General features: G+C 33.6%; 1 protein-coding gene across 3 annotated transcripts in view; it reads right to left on the reverse strand.

The window, feature by feature from the left end:
• Window positions 1–22,880, reverse strand: part of LOC118201024 (acetoacetyl-CoA synthetase-like) — a 113,713-nt gene extending 90,833 nt beyond the window's left edge. Inside the window, exons 1-3 of one of the 3 annotated variants that reach the window (XM_085825854.1) lie at window positions 22,748–22,880; window positions 14,538–14,679; window positions 671–791 (exon numbers count right to left, since the gene is read on the reverse strand). In XM_085825854.1, coding sequence (XP_085681980.1) covers window positions 671–785 — 115 coding nt within the window. In that variant the 5' untranslated portion in view covers window positions 786–791; window positions 14,538–14,679; window positions 22,748–22,880. The other 2 variants (XM_085825853.1, XM_085825855.1) reach the window with 2 other exon arrangements.
• Between the last annotated feature and the right edge of the window lie 3,503 nt (window positions 22,881–26,383).

Here is a 26,383-nt window from a genome sequence, read left to right on the forward strand (position 1 = left end):
GTTGTTGCTCTTGGGCGCTCTTGACCAACCTGCCTACTAACGGATTCCCGTATCGTTTTCCCACTCGTGTAATTTTGATCTCAGTTTTATAGCTTTTTATAAGTAAGGTAAGGTACTTTTTCTCGCATCTCATATTCTCCGACTCATCGTTTTGTAAGCAGGTGTCACCATACCGGTGCACAGCCGGTGTGGTAGTTACTGACCCTGACTGCTGTAGCGATGGACCTGGGTTCAAATACCGAAGAAGTCTTTCTTACTGAAAAACGATAAATTAGACGTTGAACACAGAAACAGCTTTATATGTTACTTGATAAAAAATTTGTCGCAACACATGCTGAATGATAAATTCCGAGAAATGAATGGATATCAGTTGTAGTTACAGCCTAAAGCACTCTTATTCACAGATAAAAATGCAGCGGTAAAACCTTTTGAAGAAAATGTCACGAAAGGGAAGTATCGTTTTCCCCCCCCAAAAAAAAAATAAATAAAAAAAAAATAAATAAATAAAAAATAAAAAAACTGACGATGAAACTCTCGCAGTTTTAAAATATTGTGTCGTGGGGAAAAAATAACAATAAAATGTTTCTATTTCTAAGCATTTTAATTCAAACCATCTCGAGGAAAACAAAATTGCAGTGCCTGCGACTCATATCCAAAATATTAAACTTACTTAATTTAACATTGTATTTAGATTCTATCGAATTTTTAAACTGTTTCATTTCAGCTGCGGAATCTTCGGTTGGTTGCCACACCATCTCAACATTGCTGAAATTCCTTTGATCCATTTAAACCTGTAAGATACTTACAATTAGTAACCACAGTGATATTACTATTTTCAAATACTGATATGAACTGTTATAACTTACAGAGAATTATAAACTTTATCAAAATAAACAGCAGAATTTCGAAATTAAGCCTTAATCTTCTCTTGGGCGACACAAATATTTACAAATTAACGGAGAGAAGGATATTGATTTTTTTTTAAATTCTTACGATAACAAAACTTACTGTGGTACAAATTAGATGTTATTTCGCTTTTATCTGTTTCGGAACTCTTTTAAAGCGGCCATCTGGGTTACTCACCACAAAACTACAAATTTAATTGCCATTCTGTAGTCTGTAAATTTCAAACGTCACTAAAAGAGAACGTGTTAGACAGCAAATAACATCCGTACTTTTTCCAGGGCATGGTTATACACAGTACGTCAACAGGGTTTAAGATTTAATGTTTTTAAAGATTCCATCAAAGGAAATTTCCAGTATTTATTACTACGGCATATAAAGTTAGTTTTCCTATAATATCGCAGCTTGCCGAGGAAATTTTCTGCGTAGTTGATCATTTGATCTGACCCAGTGTTCATCTATTGTCATGGATTCTGAAAGTGAGCAAAGAACCGCAATAATGTTTTACTGTAAAGCAGGAAAAACAGCGATGGAAACATCTAAAATATTTTTTGAAGCAAATGTAAATCAGACATTTACATGATCCAATGTTTTTCTTCGGTTACGGGCCCGAAGATGTTGATGATGAGTCTGAAACAGATGAGAACATTGAAAAGTTGGGGAACACATGCTGAAAAATGGTCACCTATCTCTTCGAATAATATCTAATATGAGCTTAGTAGCACTTCCCACAAAACTACCATATAAGACATTGAAAAACGAAGCACTTGTTCCCGTTTTTGGTCTATCACTCATTTCACTTATCTTAATTTTTTTCATACAAATTTTCACTAGAGATGAAATTTGGTGCTTTGCATATCAACGACGATGCTTCTAAATGGCAGTCATCTCGTTGGACAGGAGAAAGCTGACCGTGATCACACAAACTTCAAAAATCTTAAATAAAGACAATACTGAGGGCTATTTTTGATTGTAAAACAATAATTCATAAGAAATTTGCTCCTGCAAGACAGGCGGTGACTCTACTTTATAAATAGGTAATAGATAGACTTCTGAAGACGATTCAATATCCTAATGTGAAGAAGTTCAAGCTAATAACTAGTTTCTGCTGCGCAAACAATGCGCCATTACAGAATTCTATTCTCTTCAACCAATTTCTAACGTAACGTATGTAACATGTAACGTATCGCAATTTTCAGATCTTACTCGCCAGATTTGGCACCTGCAAACTACTCTCTGTTCCCTAATATGAAATCTCACTCAGTATTATTATTTTAAAAATACTAAAAAAATTCCGAAAATCACAGCAATCAAACAATTGAACAGCACTGCAAAGGATGAGTTCTGCGAAAAAATCATGCACCTGTAACAAGGTGCAAAGAGTTGTCAATTTACAATTCCTGAAAGCTGATAATAATTGGCAAATGAAAAGATTATTTTCGCCAACTTTCTATTTTTTACAAATTTAGCCTTTAATCTTTATAGAAGCTTTGTGTAGATTGAAAAGAAATATTTTTGTTCTGTAAAACAAATTACAAAACACACTTTTGCAAAAATATTATTTAACGAAATTAAAAGTCTGAATCACAATTCACTTCTGTTTCCACTAAAATAAAACCATAGAATTAATTTTAATTTAACTAGACCAAAGGAACACAAAACTAATTATGAGCTTTGTTTTTATTTTTACTAAAATTAAATAATGAAATTGTTTTAAATGGTGTAAAAAATATATATCTTATTTTTCTGCAACTTTTCTTTATCATCATTCTGCACTTTCATCAGTGAATTACAGTTACTTTCATTAGTGCAAAATAAGAAAACTGCTTCTCAATTACATTTTACTAACTGTATATTGACGAATGATATCGAATAATATAAATGTAGTTCAGATTCACCTAAATTAATTATATACATTTTTTAAAATCACGTGTATTTTTTGGCATTTATTTATTATTTTGTATGCATTTCAATGAACAAAAAAATTTAAATTAAACTATGTGTAACTACACCTATTCGAAAACGGTAATAATAAACTGCAAGAGAAAATTTTACAAATAATTAGGCATTCATCAAAGTTAAAATAAACTGAAAAGAATGCATTAGGTACTTTTTCCCTCCTTTCCGCATGCCTTCATGATGTAATTGGGTATTGGTTAGGTTTATTTAATCATGTCAAAGCACACTAGAGCTATCTGCCTAAGGGGAGGGATGCCTTCGTGGAGGACTTTCTAAGGGAAACTGGCTCGTATACACGTTACACATGGGAAAAACCACGAAAACGCCCAAGCAGCCAGCCCGTTCGCGGGATTCGAACCTCGGACCGAACTACCAGTGTTCAGCAGCTTTACCGCTCGGACGCTGGGGGGCCGCGATGTAATTGGGAGCAAGCTCGACTCGTATTTGAGAGTTCCAGAATTCGATTCCCGGCGAGCGCAAAGCAGATTTCTTCAGTTTCTTTGCTTCAAGAAATTCTAAAATGTCTTTTCAAGTGGCACCCGAACTAAAAAGGGGTGGACAATTATTCGTCACCACCAGGATTTGGCGACTGGGTGTCCTAATCTCAAGTCGCGTTTTAAAAGGGCCTGTATGTAAGGTATTTTATCCCTTCTTTCTGCACGCCTTTGTGGTGCAACTGGAAGCCCGTTCAACGCGTATTCGGAAGGTCTCGAGTTCGAAACTCTGAGAGGATATTGCAAATTTCTTCAATTTCGTGTCTTCAAAAATTTCTAAAAGACTCTACAAACGTAATCAATGCATTTCTTTTTTCTAGTTTTAAAATAGATACATGTTTGTGTCATGGTCTTCTATTTCGTAACCATTAAGAATATTTTTCAAACCAATGCCTATTTACCCTGTGCTCAATAAATATGTTACTGAATACTGCAGCTTAAACAGTTCGTCATTACTGAGATACAAACATCCTTTAATATCCTGCTTACTGTTCTAGATCGGAAAGCTTATTATGCTACTATGTATTTCGTCTTATTAAGTATTGTATATTATTAAGTACTGTACAATGCGTTTATACGTTTATTTCGCTGTACTTCAAAATATAAAAACATAATACCATTTATGAATATGTGCTTTACATTATTAATTTATCCCACGGCCAAAGCCACTGAATTTTGCTATTTCGAGTCGGATCTTGGAGAAGGGCTGTATGGGCGTTTTCATAGTTTCCCCATGTGCAATGCGAACAGGTGTAATGTGAGTAAATTATTCTTAAGAAATGTTCTACGAAAACAATCTTTTCATTAAATGGATAGCTGTAATATGCTCAATGATAATCGGGTAAACACAATTTGGTACTTTTCCGTTTTGCCGGCGCAGGCGATAAAGTCGCCAATAATGGTACAACCGATGCCGAACGGAATATCTGCGCTGGTAACCTTTTACGCCTCATTTTTCAAAACAAATCGCAGCCATTTCTAATCAGATGGATTGTTTCTTTCAATACTGGCATACAATTACATAGAAATTTTACCAGATAGTTCAATTTTATGCCGTAAGGCCATTCGCGGTAATTAAGTCAATTAGAATGCAATCACACCGCTCACTCAAAGGGCAAAAATATAGAAAAGGTTGACTCAAGGTTAAATTCATCCATTCTAATGAGAATACACTAGCGAAGTAAAGCACTGCGGTTTTACATAGTTTCTGAGTAAGCTATTCGTACGAATTGAAATAATTCTTGCATTTACACTTGTATTCCAAATTAGAATTTAACTTGAAATTAAATGTAGATAATAACTGACAGAATTAGATTTTTGTAGCATAGTTTACGTGAGATGAGATCACTTGGAGTCACGTGTTATGAAGCGGCGAATCAGGATGATGAAACATGAAAGCATAGTACATTCTTAAATTAATTTCTTTTTACAAATTTATTGTTTTTATTTATTGTCTTCTTACAGAATTTTAAACGATATTAAAATTTTTATGCCTTCAAAATATGAAGTTGTCGCCAATAAAGTCTGCTTCGGTACGTTGACATATATACAAGAAACCCATAAACCATTTTTGTACGTCTTTGTTATAGCAGACCCCTACCATATTTGGGAATTTTAGATTTGCGCCAGATCCCAGCTACAATTTCACCAAGCTCGTGAAAAGCGAATGCAGAAATAAAGACCACAGTATTAAGAATCCTTATCCTTATTATTACTATTTTATGGCATGTAATTGTTCCAGCGAACTGCAGCACTTTCCCACAAATTAAGCTGTTTGCTACACTATTTCATAAACGTTAACTCCTCTGCCCAAAAATACATAAATCGAATAGCAGTGACGAATGATATCCTGGAACCGACGAACCAATTTTCAAAATGGAGACCCTTCTTTTTGCAATTTTAACATTGCATCTCCAAATGATTTCGTCATTAACATAAAGCTTTCTGTTGTGGCCATTTTCCCATATTGGTTTGTCAGGTAAAAGACCTTTTCTTTGAAACAATTATATGGCATCTACCTCATTACTTGGTAAATGAAAGTTTGTTAATGTCTCGAAAAACAAGCAGTGAATGTATTTTTATATAAACAATGCAAATTCGAAAACCTCATCAAAAATGAATAATATAAGAGCATGGGGGCGAGAGCAGAAATGCAAGATAGCGCTAATATACGATTACATGGCCAGGTATAAGAACACGCAGCCAGCTTTTGGCGAGATATCTCGGTTTATTAGCGATTCGTTGTCGAGAGCCGGTATATCAGAGGAGTACCCAATTTTTCTGCTTTAAACATATTTAGAGGTATTTCTTTATGAGATGTTTTATTCCTTTAATCAGAATCACTTTATTATTTTCTTTTTCTTTAATAATGAAACCAAAATTTATGTTTGATTTTGTTTTTCTGAAAGCAATCATATTGCTAATTCAGAAGTCAAACAACAAAAATCAGCGTTATACCTACAAAATTTTCACAGGACTAGTTTCGATGGTTTTACAGAACCATCATCTTCAGCTGCAAAACCGCAAATGAACAAGATAGGAAATAATGATTAGATAAGATAAGAAAGGCTGGACAAGAATAAGCAAGTGGCGCCATCTGTTGGCGAAACCAGAACTAAAACATAATTTCTCTAAAAGCCGAAGGCAAATTTGGATTGGAATTAGGATCGTTAACTAGAACAGAAAGATTTCTATGAATGTGAAATGCCTCTAGAAAATCCAGTTCTCCAATGGAAGATGTTTTTTGAATAATTTTGGCAGCAGAAAAATTGAAAGTGTGATTTTCGGACCAACAATGTTGAGCAACAGAAGACTTCTGTGTTTCCTTTTTTCTAACATATGCCTCATGTTCTTTGACGCGAAATTTTAAGGCTCTCTTAGTTTGGCCAATGTAAATTAAACCACACTGGCAAGGAATCCTATAAATACCCCAGGAATTCATATCCGGAATGGGGTCCTTGAGTATAGAAGTTGGAATTTTATTGATGGGAGAATAAACAACCCGAAAGTTAAATTTCTGCAAAATATGTGCAACTTTATAGCTAATTGATGGAAAGAAGGGAATGACAACAGAATTTTTATAATCTCCTAAAATAAGAGTGTGGCTTTTAGTGTGTTGAGATGAGAATTTTTTAACTGCTTGATTAATAATGTTGGGTGAAAAGCCCCTGTCAATAGCTATTGCTTTTAAATAATTTAGTTCTTCATCAAGGGCGAATTTGGAGGAGCAAACTTGAAGAGCACGGAAAACATAGGAATAAAATGAAGCTAACTTTTGTTTAGTCGGATGACATGATTTAAAGTGTGGTGGAAGGCAAACCGATGAAGGTTTACGGTAAACTGTAGTACTGAAGTTGGATGTGTTACGTGTGACCAGAATGTCGAGAAACGGAAGAGAATTGCAAGTCTCAAGTTCAAAAGTGAACTGAATAGCAGGATCAATAGAATTCATTGTTGAAAGAACTTTATTTAAATCATCTTTATTACCTTCAAACAGGGTAAAAGTATCGTCTACGTAGCGGAACCATGCCGGAAAGTTTAAAGTTTCAAACAATTTTGATTCATAATAATGCATGTAGATATCAGCCAGGATGGGACTGAGGGGGCTTCCCATGGCTAATCCCTCAGTTTGTTTGTAATATTTATTTTGGAAAACAAAATGTGTTTGTTTCAAACAGAGTTGAGTGAGAGAAATTAGCTCCTCAATTTCGATGCAAGAGAAATGAAATTCGCGAAGTCTGGTTTCTAGACATCTTAATGCACCCTCCACTGGGACATTGGTGAATAATGATTTTACATCAAAAGAAACCATGAGTAAATTACTAGGAGAAATGTTTTTAACCTTTTTTACAAACTCTATTGAATTTTTTATGGTGTAAATATTATTGTCTAATAGAGTGGAAAATCTAGAAACTAAATATTTAGCTAAAGGATACGAGGCAGTACCTAAATTTGATACAATAGGGCGGAAAGGAATACCACTTTTATGAATTTTGGGAAGAGCATATAATCTGGCACAATTCGCAACAGATGGGATAAGCGAATGTTTTAAGTTGCTTGAAATGATTTGCGAAGATTTGATCGCAGTTTTTATTTTGGATAAGTCCGAAGGTGAAGGATCTTTAGGGATCGGATTATATGGTCCTTCGTTTAAGAGTTTAGTGACACCATCGATGTAAGTGTTCTTATCCATGACGACTATCTGGCCACCTTTGTCGGCCTTTGAAATGATAATATCCGGGTTAGAATGAATTTCGCGCATTGTAGCTCTTTCTCTCGCAGTTAGATTTGGTTTTAAAGGTTTATTATTGAATTTCACATTATGAGCGATAAGATGCCTAATCATTTCTTTCTGTGAATCTGAAACTTTACTGAACTTGAAAGCTTTTTCGATAGGAGCCAAAATCTTTGGAATCGAGGGTTTACAGGTTTGTGAGAAGTTAAAATTATATTTTAGAATTCTCTCTTGTTCTTCTGAAAGACTAACATTAGAAATATTAACTATTGGCTTGATGTTTACAATGGGAAGATTTTTTGAACTACTTGAACTGGAAGACTGTAAAAGAAGTTTTTCGAATTTAACTGCAAGGGTGTTTTTATGACGGTTAACTGCATTCTCCGTTCTAGACCAAGACTTTTGTTCAAGGGCAGTGAATTTTGGATATGATTTAGCGAGTTCCAGATGAAGCTTATAGAGTTCATGTTCAATTTTGGACAATTGTTGACGTGTATCCCTTATCACGGACCGAAGTAAGGCAAGCTTGCAATTTAACAGAATTCTTGAAACGCGACTCGAAGGTTTTTGATTAGATTTGATTTGAATAAAATTGGGGATCAATTTTTTACATTTACATTTAAGTAAAAAATCAAGATGATTCAGGAATTTTTGCCGTTTCAGGCGTAATTTAGTGAAACGATTAACGGATGAAGGCATGATAAACAATGCAAAAATCAAACTAAATTAACTGAGCAATAATAAAATACACACAAAACACAGAAAAATCCCTCGCTGAAATGAATAGAAAACAAAACGTTTCTAAGCAAAATACATGAAATCAGACAAGCAAAGCACAATATCCAAATGTACAAAACATAAACATAACTTGAAAATTGCAAAAATGTACTCACCGAAACTCCTACAATCACAAAATGGCGGCCACACCACGTGCAAAAAAGAAAGCAAAATATAAGCCTGTTTGGGGCTTCTATAATTAAGACACAATAACACGCCGAATAAATACTAATTCAGAAGTCAAACAACAAAAATCAGCGTTATACCTACAAAATTTTCACAGGACTAGTTTCGATGGTTTTACAGAACCATCATCTTCAGCTGCAAAACCGCAAATGAACAAGATAGGAAATAATGATTAGATAAGATAAGAAAGGCTGGACAAGAATAAGCAAGTGGCGCCATCTGTTGGCGAAACCAGAACTAAAACATAATTTCTCTAAAAGCCGAAGGCAAATTTGGATTGGAATTAGGATCGTTAACTAGAACAGAAAGATTTCTATGAATGTGAAATGCCTCTAGAAAATCCAGTTCTCCAATGGAAGATGTTTTTTGAATAATTTTGGCAGCAGAAAAATTGAAAGTGTGATTTTCGGACCAACAATGTTGAGCAACAGAAGACTTCTGTGTTTCCTTTTTTCTAACATATGCCTCATGTTCTTTGACGCGAAATTTTAAGGCTCTCTTAGTTTGGCCAATGTAAATTAAACCACACTGGCAAGGAATCCTATAAATACCCCAGGAATTCATATCCGGAATGGGGTCCTTGAGTATAGAAGTTGGAATTTTATTGATGGGAGAATAAACAACCCGAAAGTTAAATTTCTGCAAAATATGTGCAACTTTATAGCTAATTGATGGAAAGAAGGGAATGACAACAGAATTTTTATAATCTCCTAAAATAAGAGTGTGGCTTTTAGTGTGTTGAGATGAGAATTTTTTAACTGCTTGATTAATAATGTTGGGTGAAAAGCCCCTGTCAATAGCTATTGCTTTTAAATAATTTAGTTCTTCATCAAGGGCGAATTTGGAGGAGCAAACTTGAAGAGCACGGAAAACATAGGAATAAAATGAAGCTAACTTTTGTTTAGTCGGATGACATGATTTAAAGTGTGGTGGAAGGCAAACCGATGAAGGTTTACGGTAAACTGTAGTACTGAAGTTGGATGTGTTACGTGTGACCAGAATGTCGAGAAACGGAAGAGAATTGCAAGTCTCAAGTTTGAGACTTGCAATTCTCTTCCGTTTGAGACTTGCAATCTCCTTCCACCACACTTTAAATCATGTCATCCGACTAAACTTGAGACTTGCAATTCTCTTCCGTTTCTCGACATTCTGGTCACACGTAACACATCCAACTTCAGTACTACAGTTTACCGTAAACCTTCATCGGTTTGCCTTCCACCACACTTTAAATCATGTCATCCGACTAAACAAAAGTTAGCTTCATTTTATTCCTATGTTTTCCGTGCTCTTCAAGTTTGCTCCTCCAAATTCGCCCTTGATGAAGAACTAAATTATTTAAAAGCAATAGCTATTGACAGGGGCTTTTCACCCAACATTATTAATCAAGCAGTTAAAAAATTCTCATCTCAACACACTAAAAGCCACACTCTTATTTTAGGAGATTATAAAAATTCCGTTGTCATTCCCTTCTTTCCATCAATTAGCTATAAAGTTGCACATATTTTGCAGAAATTTAACTTTCGGGTTGTTTATTCTCCCATCAATAAAATGAACTTGAGACTTGCAATTCTCTTCCGTTTCTCGACATTCTGGTCACACGTAACACATCCAACTTCAGTACTACAGTTTACCGTAAACCTTCATCGGTTTGCCTTCCACCACACTTTAAATCATGTCATCCGACTAAACAAAAGTTAGCTTCATTTTATTCCTATGTTTTCCGTGCTCTTCAAGTTTGCTCCTCCAAATTCGCCCTTGATGAAGAACTAAATTATTTAAAAGCAATAGCTATTGACAGGGGCTTTTCACCCAACATTATTAATCAAGCAGTTAAAAAATTCTCATCTCAACACACTAAAAGCCACACTCTTATTTTAGGAGATTATAAAAATTCTGTTGTCATTCCCTTCTTTCCATCAATTAGCTATAAAGTTGCACATATTTTGCAGAAATTTAACTTTCGGGTTGTTTATTCTCCCATCAATAAAATTCCAACTTCTATACTCAAGGACCCCATTCCGGATATGAATTCCTGGGGTATTTATAGGATTCCTTGCCAGTGTGGTTTAATTTACATTGGCCAAACTAAGAGAGCCTTAAAATTTCGCGTCAAAGAACATGAGGCATATGTTAGAAAAAAGGAAACACAGAAGTCTTCTGTTGCTCAACATTGTTGGTCCGAAAATCACACTTTCAATTTTTCTGCTGCCAAAATTATTCAAAAAACATCTTCCATTGGAGAACTGGATTTTCTAGAGGCATTTCACATTCATAGAAATCTTTCTGTTCTAGTTAACGATCCTAATTCCAATCCAAATTTGCCTTCGGCTTTTAGAGAAATTATGTTTTAGTTCTGGTTTCGCCAACAGATGGCGCCACTTGCTTATTCTTGTCCAGCCTTTCTTATCTTATCTAATCATTATTTCCTATCTTGTTCATTTGCGGTTTTGCAGCTGAAGATGATGGTTCTGTAAAACCATCGAAACTAGTCCTGTGAAAATTTTGTAGGTATAACGCTGATTTTTGTTGTTTGACTTCTGAATTAGTATTTATTCGGCGTGTTATTGTGTCTTAATTATAGAAGCCCCAAACAGGCTTATATTTTGCTTTCTTTTTTGCACGTGGTGTGGCCGCCATTTTGTGATTGTAGGAGTTTCGGTGAGTACATTTTTGCAATTTTCAAGTTATGTTTATGTTTTGTACATTTGGATATTGTGCTTTGCTTGTCTGATTTCATGTATTTTGCTTAGAAACGTTTTGTTTTCTATTCATTTCAGCGAGGGATTTTTCTGTGTTTTGTGTGTATTTTATTATTGCTCAGTTAATTTAGTTTGATTTTTGCATTGTTTATCATGCCTTCATCCGTTAATCGTTTCACTAAATTACGCCTGAAACGGCAAAAATTCCTGAATCATCTTGATTTTTTACTTAAATGTAAATGTAAAAAATTGATCCCCAATTTTATTCAAATCAAATCTAATCAAAAACCTTCGAGTCGCGTTTCAAGAATTCTGTTAAATTGCAAGCTTGCCTTACTTCGGTCCGTGATAAGGGATACACGTCAACAATTGTCCAAAATTGAACATGAACTCTATAAGCTTCATCTGGAACTCGCTAAATCATATCCAAAATTCACTGCCCTTGAACAAAAGTCTTGGTCTAGAACGGAGAATGCAGTTAACCGTCATAAAAACACCCTTGCAGTTAAATTCGAAAAACTTCTTTTACAGTCTTCCAGTTCAAGTAGTTCAAAAAATCTTCCCATTGTAAACATCAAGCCAATAGTTAATATTTCTAATGTTAGTCTTTCAGAAGAACAAGAGAGAATTCTAAAATATAATTTTAACTTCTCACAAACCTGTAAACCCTCGATTCCAAAGATTTTGGCTCCTATCGAAAAAGCTTTCAAGTTCAGTAAAGTTTCAGATTCACAGAAAGAAATGATTAGGCATCTTATCGCTCATAATGTGAAATTCAATAATAAACCTTTAAAACCAAATCTAACTGCGAGAGAAAGAGCTACAATGCGCGAAATTCATTCTAACCCGGATATTATCATTTCAAAGGCCGACAAAGGTGGCCAGATAGTCGTCATGGATAAGAACACTTACATCGATGGTGTCACTAAACTCTTAAACGAAGGACCATATAATCCGATCCCTAAAGATCCTTCACCTTCGGACTTATCCAAAATAAAAACTGCGATCAAATCTTCGCAAATCATTTCAAGCAACTTAAAACATTCGCTTATCCCATCTGTTGCGAATTGTGCCAGATTATATGCTCTTCCCAAAATTCATAAAAGTGGTATTCCTTTCCGCCCTATTGTATCAAATTTAGGTACTGCCTCGTATCCTTTAGCTAAATATTTAGTTTCTAGATTTTCCACTCTATTAGACAATAATATTTACACCATAAAAAATTCAATAGAGTTTGTAAAAAAGGTTAAAAACATTTCTCCTAGTAATTTACTCATGGTTTCTTTTGATGTAAAATCATTATTCACCAATGTCCCAGTGGAGGGTGCATTAAGATGTCTAGAAACCAGACTTCGCGAATTTCATTTCTCTTGCATCGAAATTGAGGAGCTAATTTCTCTCACTCAACTCTGTTTGAAACAAACACATTTTGTTTTCCAAAATAAATATTACAAACAAACTGAGGGATTAGCCATGGGAAGCCCCCTCAGTCCCATCCTGGCTGATATCTACATGCATTATTATGAATCAAAATTGTTTGAAACTTTAAACTTTCCGGCATGGTTCCGCTACGTAGACGATACTTTTACCCTGTTTGAAGGTAATAAAGATGATTTAAATAAAGTTCTTTCAACAATGAATTCTATTGATCCTGCTATTCAGTTCACTTTTGAACTTGAGACTTGCAATTCTCTTCCGTTTCTCGACATTCTGGTCACACGTAACACATCCAACTTCAGTACTACAGTTTACCGTAAACCTTCATCGGTTTGCCTTCCACCACACTTTAAATCATGTCATCCGACTAAACAAAAGTTAGCTTCATTTTATTCCTATGTTTTCCGTGCTCTTCAAGTTTGCTCCTCCAAATTCGCCCTTGATGAAGAACTAAATTATTTAAAAGCAATAGCTATTGACAGGGGCTTTTCACCCAACATTATTAATCAAGCAGTTAAAAAATTCTCATCTCAACACACTAAAAGCCACACTCTTATTTTAGGAGATTATAAAAATTCTGTTGTCATTCCCTTCTTTCCATCAATTAGCTATAAAGTTGCACATATTTTGCAGAAATTTAACTTTCGGGTTGTTTATTCTCCCATCAATAAAATTCCAACTTCTATACTCAAGGACCCCATTCCGGATATGAATTCCTGGGGTATTTATAGGATTCCTTGCCAGTGTGGTTTAATTTACATTGGCCAAACTAAGAGAGCCTTAAAATTTCGCGTCAAAGAACATGAGGCATATGTTAGAAAAAAGGAAACACAGAAGTCTTCTGTTGCTCAACATTGTTGGTCCGAAAATCACACTTTCAATTTTTCTGCTGCCAAAATTATTCAAAAAACATCTTCCATTGGAGAACTGGATTTTCTAGAGGCATTTCACATTCATAGAAATCTTTCTGTTCTAGTTAACGATCCTAATTCCAATCCAAATTTGCCTTCGGCTTTTAGAGAAATTATGTTTTAGTTCTGGTTTCGCCAACAGATGGCGCCACTTGCTTATTCTTGTCCAGCCTTTCTTATCTTATCTAATCATTATTTCCTATCTTGTTCATTTGCGGTTTTGCAGCTGAAGATGATGGTTCTGTAAAACCATCGAAACTAGTCCTGTGAAAATTTTGTAGGTATAACGCTGATTTTTGTTGTTTGACTTCTGAATTAGTATTTATTCGGCGTGTTATTGTGTCTTAATCATATTGCTTTTAACTATATAAACTCACACTCTCAGCTCATGAGATTCCTTTTTTTTTTTTTTTTTTTTTTTTTTTTGTTTGTTTGTTTGTTAGAAAGAATGCAATGAATAATGAATTTCAATGTTTTTTAATTTTATTTAGTTTATTTTTGTAAAACCGGTATAGAAATCAACGTTAGAATCTCTATTATTTAAATATGAATCCACAGAACATCTAGAACGGCAACAACATGTTAAACATAAATATTCCGGTTAAAATGAATTATATAAGCAATTTAGGTTACCTTTGACCAACAGTAATACTATCCGTTCAGCTGCCAACTTAAATTCTTAGTTTGGGCCATTCATTTAGCTGCATATGTCATTATTAATTTTCAGCGCTAGTTGTTGGATATTATCACAGTAGTAATATTAACAAATTTACATAAAAATACCTTACATTAACTTTTCATCTCGAAACACATTTTTACTTTTGAATTGCTTAAACTCCAGCACGCAAGAAACACGATAATTTTTAAACAAACAGTGAATGAAAAAACATCAAACTTGGAATAAATAACAAAGTAAATACATAAATTTCTACGTTACTCTAAGTTGGGAGGTTCTGTATCCTAACGGCCACTTCCTTATCTCAGCAAATAATGAGTTCTATTGTTATTCTGACTTGAGAGCTAAGAGTAAGCAAGGTGTTTCTACGTAATCAACAGTTTAAGAGATAACACAGGAATCACTGAAAATAGAATGTAAACAACTTCAATGTATCTTATTTATTCCTGCATTTAAAAAAAATGTTCGCATGGAAAGACTTCAATGTTTTAAATTAATAAAAAAAGGAGAATTTAAATTAAAGAACAACAAATAACTTACAGTCAAATAAATAAATTTGTATGTTACTTTAATTTGGAATGTTTTGTATCCTAACGACCACTTTCCATTCACTTATTTGAGCAAATAAGAAATCATTGTCTGTGTGTGTTGTGTGCGTGTATGTTTTTTTTTTTTTTTTTTTCCCTTTTCTTCTTCTTCTCTTGAACTTTCGAGTTAAGAACAGGCAAGGTGATTCTACGTAATCCAGCAGTTCAAGAGATAGCATAGAAATAATTGAAAATAGAATATAAAAAGTTTCAGTAACATCTCATTTGTTCATGCATCTTAATGTATGTTGGTAATGAAAAACTTCAAGCAATATTATAAACTATTAAAAGGAGACTTTAAATTAAAAATTGGATAAATTTAAGTTTTTTCGAATACAGCTACTTCAGCGTTTCTCAAAACATGGTCCTCGAAGCACGTCTTTGTGGTTTTCCTAGATTTCTAAAAACGATACAAAATAAAATTCAAATTAACAGCGCATACCATGTTATAGCTGAAAATCTAAGAGTCTGGAAATTACACATGGGAATCTTCTGTCACTTTTTCTCAGGTCTTAACATGTTATGTAATTTATTACTAGTTACCCTAACTGCGGATTTCTTATTCTGGTTTAGCAATAAAAGAGAGATAAGGGTGCTTCTTACTAGTACACATTCAAAATGCTAGATTCTAAATGCTAGATTCAAAATGCTAGAACGGCAAGCTCGTTCAGCTCTTCAGTTGGAGTATCAAAATTTATATTATTTTTCAGATTTTTTAGATTATTAAGCGTAAGATTATCCAAACTCTTTATAATAATAACCCTGATTAATAATTAAATGTTATCTTCTATTAGCATAATTACTTAGTAAAATTATGAAACTGAGCAACTTTTTATTAAATATATTTTTAATATATAAGTATATTGTTCCTAAGATAGGCTAAAAAATTGCTTTCGAAGGAGAGGATTAAGGTGGTACGCAGGACATTCTATTTCATAAAAGTAGTTCCCACTTGAAAAATGTTTGAGAAACGCTGAGTTATTTGATTAAAATTAAAATTCATCCTTTCTTTGGTAATCACACATAGACAATATCTGATCTCAACATTCCTTTCCTTTCCAAAAAAAGATGCTCAGATGAAAGGAAAAAATTTACGAGCGGGACATTTATATGGTTGTCGCAATGTCTTTTTTCGTGTTAAATTTTAAAATATTTATGTGGAACCTCAAATAAGACTCCTTTAACCGTTTTAAGTGAAACAACCTAAATTTGAAATCGCATAAGAAAAATGTCATTGTTCCTAAATATAATTACCATTTATTTTATTCAAATTTTGAAATTCTTTCTTTTTACATAGATTTTAGTGATCTTGCTTAAAAAAATGATAAAAATATTATATCGAGTTATACTTTCATCGAAATCTGCTTTGAAATTTTCAGACTAATAAACTTCTATTCACATCGAGTGCCAAACACATTACAATTTCAACTGAGGTTAAATATTTCAAATGAGTTTCGGTACCTCACCTGAAGTTCCATATACGTAAATGATGTTTAATTTATAATCGAAATGCTGAAAAATGCACTGTGGCCTTGAAATGTTGCAAATTGTAAATGCATCTAATATTCTCAACGTACTAAAAACCATTGCTTAATCTACTATTCCTTAAACGGGCTCTATAATCTTATAACAAACTGCAGCTGAACAAAATCATTCCATCCAAAAGTATTTTATTATATAAAGTGTTGAATGTTTTTCAACCTTCTCAATATTGCGCTAAAAGTTCAAAAACGTAATGCCGTACTTTGCTATAGCGTCTCGAACCGATTTGGCGATTTTAGATTTCCACCAAGATCTGAGCTATGATTTCAGCAAGCTCGTGAAGCGCGACTATAAAAATAAACAACAGAATATTATAATGACAACAATAATACTCACAATGTCGTTCCCTAAGAGTACTTTTAAGAATCCTTATTATTATTATTCTATCGCATGGAACCGCTCCAGTCAACTGCAGCATAAGCTGTTGGGGAAAGTGCAAAATCACCCACGTGGGTGATTTTGGTTCCACGTGGGTGTAGTGGTTCTGTACACTGGGCCGGTATTCCAGAGGTCCGTCCTTCGATTCCCGGCGAAGGCAGTTGCTAATTTTTCATGTTTCCTGCTTCCAAAAAAATACCTAATGTCTCTATACCCAAATTTTAAAAAAAAATTCGTTTCCGTAATTAAATATATCTATATCTAATTTTACCTATATTTGTAGTAGGGTTTGTAATCTGTAAGTAATTATACATGTAATTTATATATTTTTTATTTAAAAAAATATATGTTATTTAGAATTTTGCAAATATTCTAGGAAATGCTAATCCATTGAAAAAAATCTTTCCCATGACTAAATAAATTTTTAAAAACGTCAGAAAAAATAGCAGTTAAAATTAATAACAAAACAACAAGAATAAATCATCAATCATATCAATATTTTTAATGTACAGCATTTAGAAACAACTTAGTAAAATACATATGAAAAATAAAATAATGTGCAAGTTTCAGATGTGCAGTGTCAAAAAAATTAAAACTGGTAAATTTGAGAACAAATATCCTCAAAATGTTTGACAACGAAAGTCCTCCGGACAATGCAGAATGAATGTCCTCAGGATGTGAAATTGGTGAACCCCTCAGGACATCTGAGAATCAACATCTTCAGGACATCCTGTCATATCCCGGGACATAGCGACTTAAATAAGACATCCTCAGGATGTTAAATTACGATCTCCTCAGGACATCTGAGAATCAGCATCCTTAGGACATCCTAAGTATGTATCGAAATATTGCGACTTAAACAGGACATCCTGAGGATGTTTTGTGCTATGGGGGACTGCTTGGCGCGTTTTTAAGCATTGCACATACTCGGTATCCATGCACACATTGACCTACTTTTACTTAAAAATGCATCCCAGAATCGCACAAAAATGGCATTGCGCACACCCTTGACTTAAGCTTGACCCATTTTTACTTAAAAAGTCAAAGCAAACTGACAAAAATCCAATTCTTCTTTCTCTTGTAAAAAGCGCCAAACAAATAAGTGGACGATTCTGCACTTTACCCAACCTGTTTGATACACAATTTCATGAACGTCAACTCCTCTGCCCAAGAATACATAAAACTAATAGCAGTGACGAACGGTACTCTGGAACTGTTGAACAAAATTTTCAACACGAAGACCCTTCTTTTTGGCACTTTTAACACTGCACCTCCAAATGATTTCAATTACCATAAACAACTCCCAGATGTATATAATTGGTAATGTTCGATTCACTATTAGAAGTTCTCACAATTAAAAAAGTGCCACACGACAAAAATAACTATGTAACAGTATAATTTATAAGTACACTGCGGACAAAAAAAGAAGTGAGACAGTTCTATACCTCTCGTTCTACTGGGCCGATTGACAAAATTGCGTTTTTCATGTCTCGAAAGCGCGACTGAGGATATGTATTAGATTTGTATATAGCATTGTTTTACTATAAGTATTCTGACACAAAATTGGACCTTTAAAAATTAGTCCTGAAAATTTCAGCTCCTCAATGTTAATTGAATTTGATATATACTTATTAACATCTCTTTTTTTATTAAACTTACTTAATTCTTTCTTCCAGAATTCGAAATTTAGGCTTAATCCAAATATAATTCACACGTTTTTTATTAGTTATTTTAAAAATTTGTATTTTTAAGTATTTTATATAAATAACACATTGATATTTTATATCAATATTTTATATAAATTTTATTATAACCTTAAAATATTTACCATCATCTTAAAGTAGATGTATTTCTAAGCATATCTGCAAAAAATAGAGTTTTTTATTAAAAATTTCCTAAGATATACGTGAATTTATATTTTGACCCGTTTTGAAATTTGGCGTATTTAATATAAGCGATTATAACGAAAATGTAGTTTATGCACTTTGTTAAAATTATTTGAAAGAATAAACGATGGACCTATTTCCCTCTCGTGCATCAATAAAAAGTAAGGAAAGTGGGTTACTATAAATTAAGAATTCCGTTAAGTGAATTGTTCTTTGGCTAACTGGAAAAAATCCGCCAAGATAATTTTTTTTAATTTCTCGCTAAATATCTCACCAAAAATTACAAAATTTAATATTTATGCATAATTTGAGTTGTAGAATTGAAACATGGAAAAAATTGATATATTATTTCAGGAAAAATCCGATTTTGTGTCAAAATATCTATGTTAAAATAATGATATATATAAATCTAATATATATCCTAAGTCACGTTTTCGAGACATGAAAAACGCAATTTAAATTTCGTCAATAGGCCCAGTAGAACGGGAGATACAGAACTGTCCTTTTTTTTTTCCAATGTACCTTAACCACAGACTCAACAGTTGATACATTTAGTTATCCACAATTTGAGATCAATAAAACTTAAATGCAAATTTGCTATTTATAGAAGCAATTAAGGAATATAAAAAATAAATACCGATAACGGTCAAAATCCATTTGTATGTGTTTCAAAAACGTCACTATGCAAATACCATAGCGTTCACAACAATCAAATACGTTATCTAGCCATATTTCACTAAAAAAAGTTTTACAAATAAACCTACAAAAATAATTAATGCATTACGGCTTAATACAGCGACTGGTTGATCTTTACATTATGGTAACTTGGCGAAAATTTGGCGACCAACTCTTTTACAGCAACCCTCTATTTTTTTTTCCCGCGGCCATTTTGTCTTCACGAAGTAAAGACATTTTTCTTTTCTTTTTATCTACTGAACACTTCTTCCAACAATCTACTAGCCGAATTACACTTATGCTAGAAATTTTATCTAACAAAACTGCTTAATCATGACAAATATTCACTGCAAAATTGGGGAAAAGTGCACAATACCATACTCCTTACGCGTTTTTCAAAATAACACATACACATAAACCATGTACACGCCGACTTATTTTTACTTACAAAAACATCCCAGAATTGCACAAAAATGGCATAGCGCACACTCTTCACTATTCACTATATCCATGTACACTGCTTTTTTCTCATAAATTAGAAAAATTTCACGAAAATACATGACAATTTTCTCAATCTCTAAACCCGGTAAAAAGAACATATATAAATTACCTGATCGCGAAAAAGTAATGAACATTTCCACATATAAAATAAATAAAATATCGGTTAATCTTTACAATATGGTAACTGGTAGTTTGGCGACATTTTGGAGGCGATAAAGGTACCTGGCACTTTGGTAATAATGTGAGCAGTACTGAGTTCCGATTACGCATTATTTTGTGTGAGGGAAATGAGAGATCATGGGATATGTCATGTGATATTAATGGACGAATTAAGGTTCTTTAATCGGAAAAGGGGGGAAATCGGGAAAAAATCTGGAAATTTTGTATTTGGCTTTATTCTGTGAAACAGTGTGTTGTGTGAAACAGTGTTCGTGAATTTTTGGATCCCATGGCCGTAACTAAAGTGAATTCGAAATGGGTATTTATGTATGTATTAATTTAATGTATGTGCTCATTTATATTTTAAGTAGTGTTTTTGAATTTAATTATATTTTAATTAAATGATAGTTATTTTGTGAATTTTATGTTTGTAGGAATTTGGTATACGTTTTAGTTGAAGTAAATGTGCATGGAAATAATTTAAATATCTGACACTAAGTATTTGTAATGGTTGCGGTATGAATTCGTTGGTGACGTGTATAATGTAATAGATGATTTAGAGGTAAAAGTTTTTGGATATTTTATTTATTTTATATGTGGAAATGTTCATATTTGGAAAGGGTAAATACTTTTTCGCGATCAGGTAATTTCATATATGTTCTTTTTACCGGGTTTAAAGATTGAGAAAATTGTCATGTATTTTCGTGAAATTTTTCTAATTTATGAGAAAAAAGCAGTGTACATGGATATAGTGAAGAGTGTGCGCAATGCCATTTTTGTGCAATTCTGGGATGTTTTTTTAAGTAAAAATAAGTCGGCGTGTACATGGTTTATGTGTATGTGTTATTTTGAAAAACGCGTAAGGAGTATGGTATTGTGTACTTTGTCCCAATTTTGCAGTGAATATTTGTCATGATTAAGCAGTTTTGTTAGATAAAATTTCTAGCATAAGTGTAATTCGGCTAGTAGATTGTTGGAAGAAGTATTCAGTAGATAAAAAGAAAAGAAACATGTCTTTACTTCGTGAAGACAAAATGGCGGCGGGAAAAAAAAATAGAGGGTTGCTGTAGGAGAGTTGGTCGCCAAAGTTTCGCCAAAAAACGTCAAGTTACCATAATGTAAAGATCAACCAAAATATCCAAAAACTTTTACCTCTAAATCATCTATTACATTATACACGTCACCAACGAATTCATACCGCAACCATTACAAATACTTAGTGTCAGATATTTAAATTATTTCCATGCACGTTTACTTCAACTAAAACGTATACCAAATTCCTACAAACATAAAATTCACAAAATAACTATCATTTAATTAAAATATAATTAAATTCAAAAACACTACTTAAAATATAAATGAGCACATACATAAATACCCATTTCGAATTCACTTTAGTTACGGCCATGGGATCCAAAAATTCATGAACACTGTTTCACACAACACAGAATAAAGCCAAATACCAAATTTCCAGATTTTTTCCCGATTTCCCCCCTTTTCCGATTAAAGAACCGTAATTCGTCCATTAATATCACATGACATATCCCATGATCTCTCATTTCCCTCACACAAAGTAATGCGTAATCGGAACTGAGTACTGCTCACATTATTACCAAAGTGCCAGGTAGTAACCTTTATCGCCTCCAAAATGTCGCCAAACTACCAGTTACCATATTGTAAAGATCAACCCAGCGACTTAATACTAATCGAAAATTGTAGGCTTGAATTTCAAAAAATATTCAAAGTTCTTTCAAATGAATATCATTGGGAGAGAATAATATATTAACTACGCAAAACTTATTACACGTATGATGTCATAAATCATTTAAACCATCCAAGTTCCGAGCTGTTGATAGCGTATTATGCAGAACTCACCGCATACGGAGCTAAGTACTCACATACTATTCCCATACCTTATGCTGAATATAATTATAAGAAAAACTTTAAATAACTAGTCACTTTCGAAAATATGTCTGAATTCTAAAAATTGTGCAATAGGTGATTTTATATAGGAACTTTTAATTTGACAATTATCAACAAGAATCGGTCACGTATTATCAAAATTTTATTCCATGTGCATGATGTAAAAGATATTAGTTCTATGCATTAGGGTTCTGCTTAAAACTTGGAATTTAAACCATACATGTATTTCAGTGCATCGGTTCATAGAGATAACTTTTAGCTTTGCAAAATGTTCATAATATTTTACATTTTAACAATAGTTCCTCTTTTTTGAATTTTATATTAACACTCCATGTAATATAGTTCATCAAGTTAAAGAAAAGTACTGGTAATTGTTTACTAACAATTGTATTTCACGCTGAACATCATTATTCTTCATGATTTTACGCGAATCTATAACTGCGGATAAGACGACACACAGAAAAACTGCTTATTCTAAGTTTCTCGCATTAGCAGATCTTATATATTTGTTCAAATAGGAATGCGTTTCAATAAGCCATGTGTAAAGTGAATGATGGCCTGTAATGCTTATATAAAAGTTAAATCTTTAAACTCTTTCTCTAGCTGAGTATGTTTCTAAGTGACCTAAAACAGAAAATAAAATCCACTTACCTTTACTTTCTGCAACTTACAAAATTTCTATTTATCATTTTGATGTTATAAATATCACTTGTATATTATCACTTGTATTACTGTCTTTGTTGTATAATAAATTATCAAAAAATACATTTAGAAAATGCGCTTATTCCTATGTTAAAGCAGGTTATGAACATAAACTTACCATTACCATTTGAAAACAATTCGCCTGTGTCACTAATATTTACATGCTAATCATACTGACTGAATTAAGTAGTTCCTTATTAACTTGAGCTGGAACATCGCCAAATCAATGAATATGAGAACGCGTACTCCCGACACAGGATTTCGAGGAACCACTCGTTTACCTCTGAACAGTTTCACGTACTCTTGAACTCTCTCTTCAAAGTTCTTTGCAACTTTCTTGCACTCCCAAGCAACCCGACTCCCAGGAGATCGCATCGAAGGAGACTCAGTAGCTATGGGCCTCGCACCCGCTTTGGGTAACAGCCCCAGTCAGGGGAACGTGCGGCAGAGTCAACCTCCGGAATGCTCACTTCTATACGCCTAGTATATTACACTCGACACTTTTAAAAGCCACTTGGATGGATTTTCAATGCATACTAAAGCATTATCTAAATTTAAATAATCTAATTATCTTATCTAAATTTAAAGAAATCTTTTTTATCTAAAAAATTTTGTCTAAATTTAAAGAAAAAAATTAAAGATTTTTAATGGCATTCAAAGAGTTTCTATAAGTCAAATATAGGAATTAATCTTCTTTCTTTTTTATGCTACACAAAAACTAAGCAATGTGCCTCGTACGAATATTTTTGTTTCACTTTTCACAGAAGAAACAAGTTTTTCTGCGTCTAATAGTACGTCGCCCACCGCATCTTTTATATATCTGTTTAGTTCTTTTGAGACTTGATATTACAGTCTATGATATTGGTTTTATATTTTAAGGAGAGCATTAATTCTTGACTACATTGGTTAATGCGCTGATCTAAAAGTTTGAATCCTAAGGGCTTTTGAAAAGACTGGGCATGTATCCTTCTTTTGATAACAGTAAAAAAATACTAGCATTAATTGCTGTAATATTTAAAATTAAAAAAATTCACAACAGGCCAACTGTTAATTATACTAGAATGGCCAACAGGTCATTCTAGTATAATTTGCGCCTCTTAGATGCTGTAGTGGTTAGGGAAGCCTACTGCGATACCGAAGGGCCAGGGTTCGAATCCCGGAAAAAGCACGTATGTTTGTAAATATATATTGTATGTGTGGCATTCGAAGCATTATAAATACATGGCGAGCAGAAAATCCTCTCGAGAGGTTAGTGCTAGAGGAAGAGAGATAGGAGACTCTTGGACTCGTCTCCCCAAGGAGTGCTCTTCATCAAAATTTTGGCGGAACTGAGCGAAGTCGTACTGTCACCTGTTATGATGCTCAAAGCTCTAGCCAATGACAGGCTCAATCTTGCTGTCCTTGTCACGATGAATTTCGTCGGCTTGTTCTGGTGTTACTGTCAGAAAAGTGAGATACGTCACAAAAACAACAGCAGTATAATTTGCTGGAATATATAAAACAGAAGAAATATACCTTAGATATTCTAGATGCGGAATACCCTGCTGCCATGTCATTCATTGAATGAATTGCTCTTTTTCTCAGATTGTATAATGAAACAATTTCAGCGTTTAAATCTCCTATAGATTCACGTAGATAGCGTTATCATTATTACGTAGTAGATAACGTTATCATTATTACGTATAGATGATTGTATGATAGCATATATATTCTTTTTCGCTTATAAAATTTAATTGTATATCCTTTTGAAAGGAAAAAAGAAAAAAAATAGACTTCTCTTTTCTTCGACTGAACAAATTCTAGGGGAATTTCTCTTTTATATTTCCGCATTGTTCCAATAACTGCTTTAAATAACCGTTATTGAGGTGGTTATCTGGCGTACTTCAGGGCTAACATTCTTTAATCAATGGGTGTAAGTCAACTGACATGTGATAGACGTCTACTACCCAAATTTTCTTTCTCGCTGCAGGAGATCCTGGATGAATTATGAACCTATTGGTTCTGGAAGCTCCGAAAAGGTCACTTATAGGCTGGCCCGGGATCTGTCACGTTCTAGAGAAGATAGCTCTAGTAACCCGGGGTGGCGTCCCGGGGACGGTGGGTAATGTCCCTCTACGACGGGCAGCCCGAGCGACTGGCAGCATGGAAGTAAGAAAGGAAGTAGTGGCCAAACCTTCATTATAAGTGAAGCATTGCTCCGAAGCTTCGGTCACCAGATGGGGTGTTTTTGTTTGCATTCATAAGCTCGCTTGACAGCGTTCTGATAGTATTTCGACACATGACAGTTCCATACAAATCGAAAAACGGGACACTTCCGCATAAACGAAACATTCCTAGTGTAATGGATAATAGCAGCTTGTATAGTTTAGTGACATTTACGCAAAAATCACATCTTGGTTATATTTGAATAACTAACAACAGCGATTTTCATTATGAATATTTTTTTTTAAATTCTAAGCTGTTAAACTATAAAAATATAGATTTTATCAAAAACGTTATGTTTAAAGAATAAAAATTATCTCACCGTACCTTTAAAATCGTATACATCTTCCGATACCTTTGATAGAGTGTGAGTGAGTGAGCGCCACCAAGGAAGACCATTAACCTGGCCTTAACCTCACAATGTGTTATCTTCCTGGCAGAAACCCTCCACTCCCTACTCCGGGAAGGCAGCCGAATAGACAGCTAAGAGCCTCATAAAGTCTACATAAGTAAGCTTGGATAAGTTTACATAAGTCCTAGTAAGCTTGGATGTTGTTGTTCAGGGAAAGAAGGAAACTGTTAGGAAGTACCTAAAATTAAGCAAAGAAGCAATCAAAAGACTGTTAGGAATCTCTGTTAGAATAGGCAGAAACTTGTGTTAGATGAAATAAAGAAAGGAGGACTCTGCTTGAAAAATTAACTGCCGTGGATTTTTATGGACTTGCTAAATGTCTACATGCGGATGCTAATCCTGACACAACTGTCATATATTTATGGGGCTTTTTTAAAGTCGTTGGTCCTGCATGGAGGAAAGATGTAACCTATTAAATTATTGCACATAGTAAACTTTAAAAAAAAAAGAGAGCGAGAGATAAAAAATGATTTAAAATTATCCTAGCACCCAAACGTAATTTAACGCAAATTACTTTCCATGTGCCTGACTCTTATGTAAAAACATTTAAAAGATTGTGTACCTGTTATCACTAAGATAACAAATTCCTGCATAATTTAGTTTCTTTGCACAAACTTAAACTGGAGTTGTTTTACAAATTGAACAATGCACCTACATTTTCTTTCGTAGTACTTGCAGACAGGATAATACATACATAAGTACAAAACTGAATATTAAAGTGAAAAACTAACATGATACTGAGTACAGAAATACAGAAAGCTGATGCTTAATACCTGCATACATAACAGTTAAAAATGCATACGTAATACGTGAAAACTAAAACTAAAACTGACAAACATAATACATAAAACCGATCATTAAGTAATGCTATGTAGTCTAAATCCTAGCCAAGTACGAACTGACTTTCATAGTACATGCAGAGAAGTAATAAATGCAGACTTGGGTACTTTAAAGTGAACATAAACAGAAAAGTACAGCACCATACTCAGTAAAACTGATATCTGATTCCAAACACTTGAATACATCATGCTGATACATAATTACAAAGAAAACCTTACCTACATTAATTCCATAGTTACTTTTATCACCTTAGAACATGCACATAATTTATAAAAAAACATAATTAAGCATTTAAGCACT

The sequence above is a fragment of the Stegodyphus dumicola genome, chromosome 10, assembly GCF_044657685.1.
Source record: "Stegodyphus dumicola isolate Sdum_Otavi_A_Nest chromosome 10, ASM4465768v1".
In the NCBI taxonomy this organism is placed as follows: Eukaryota; Metazoa; Arthropoda; class Arachnida; order Araneae; family Eresidae; genus Stegodyphus; species Stegodyphus dumicola.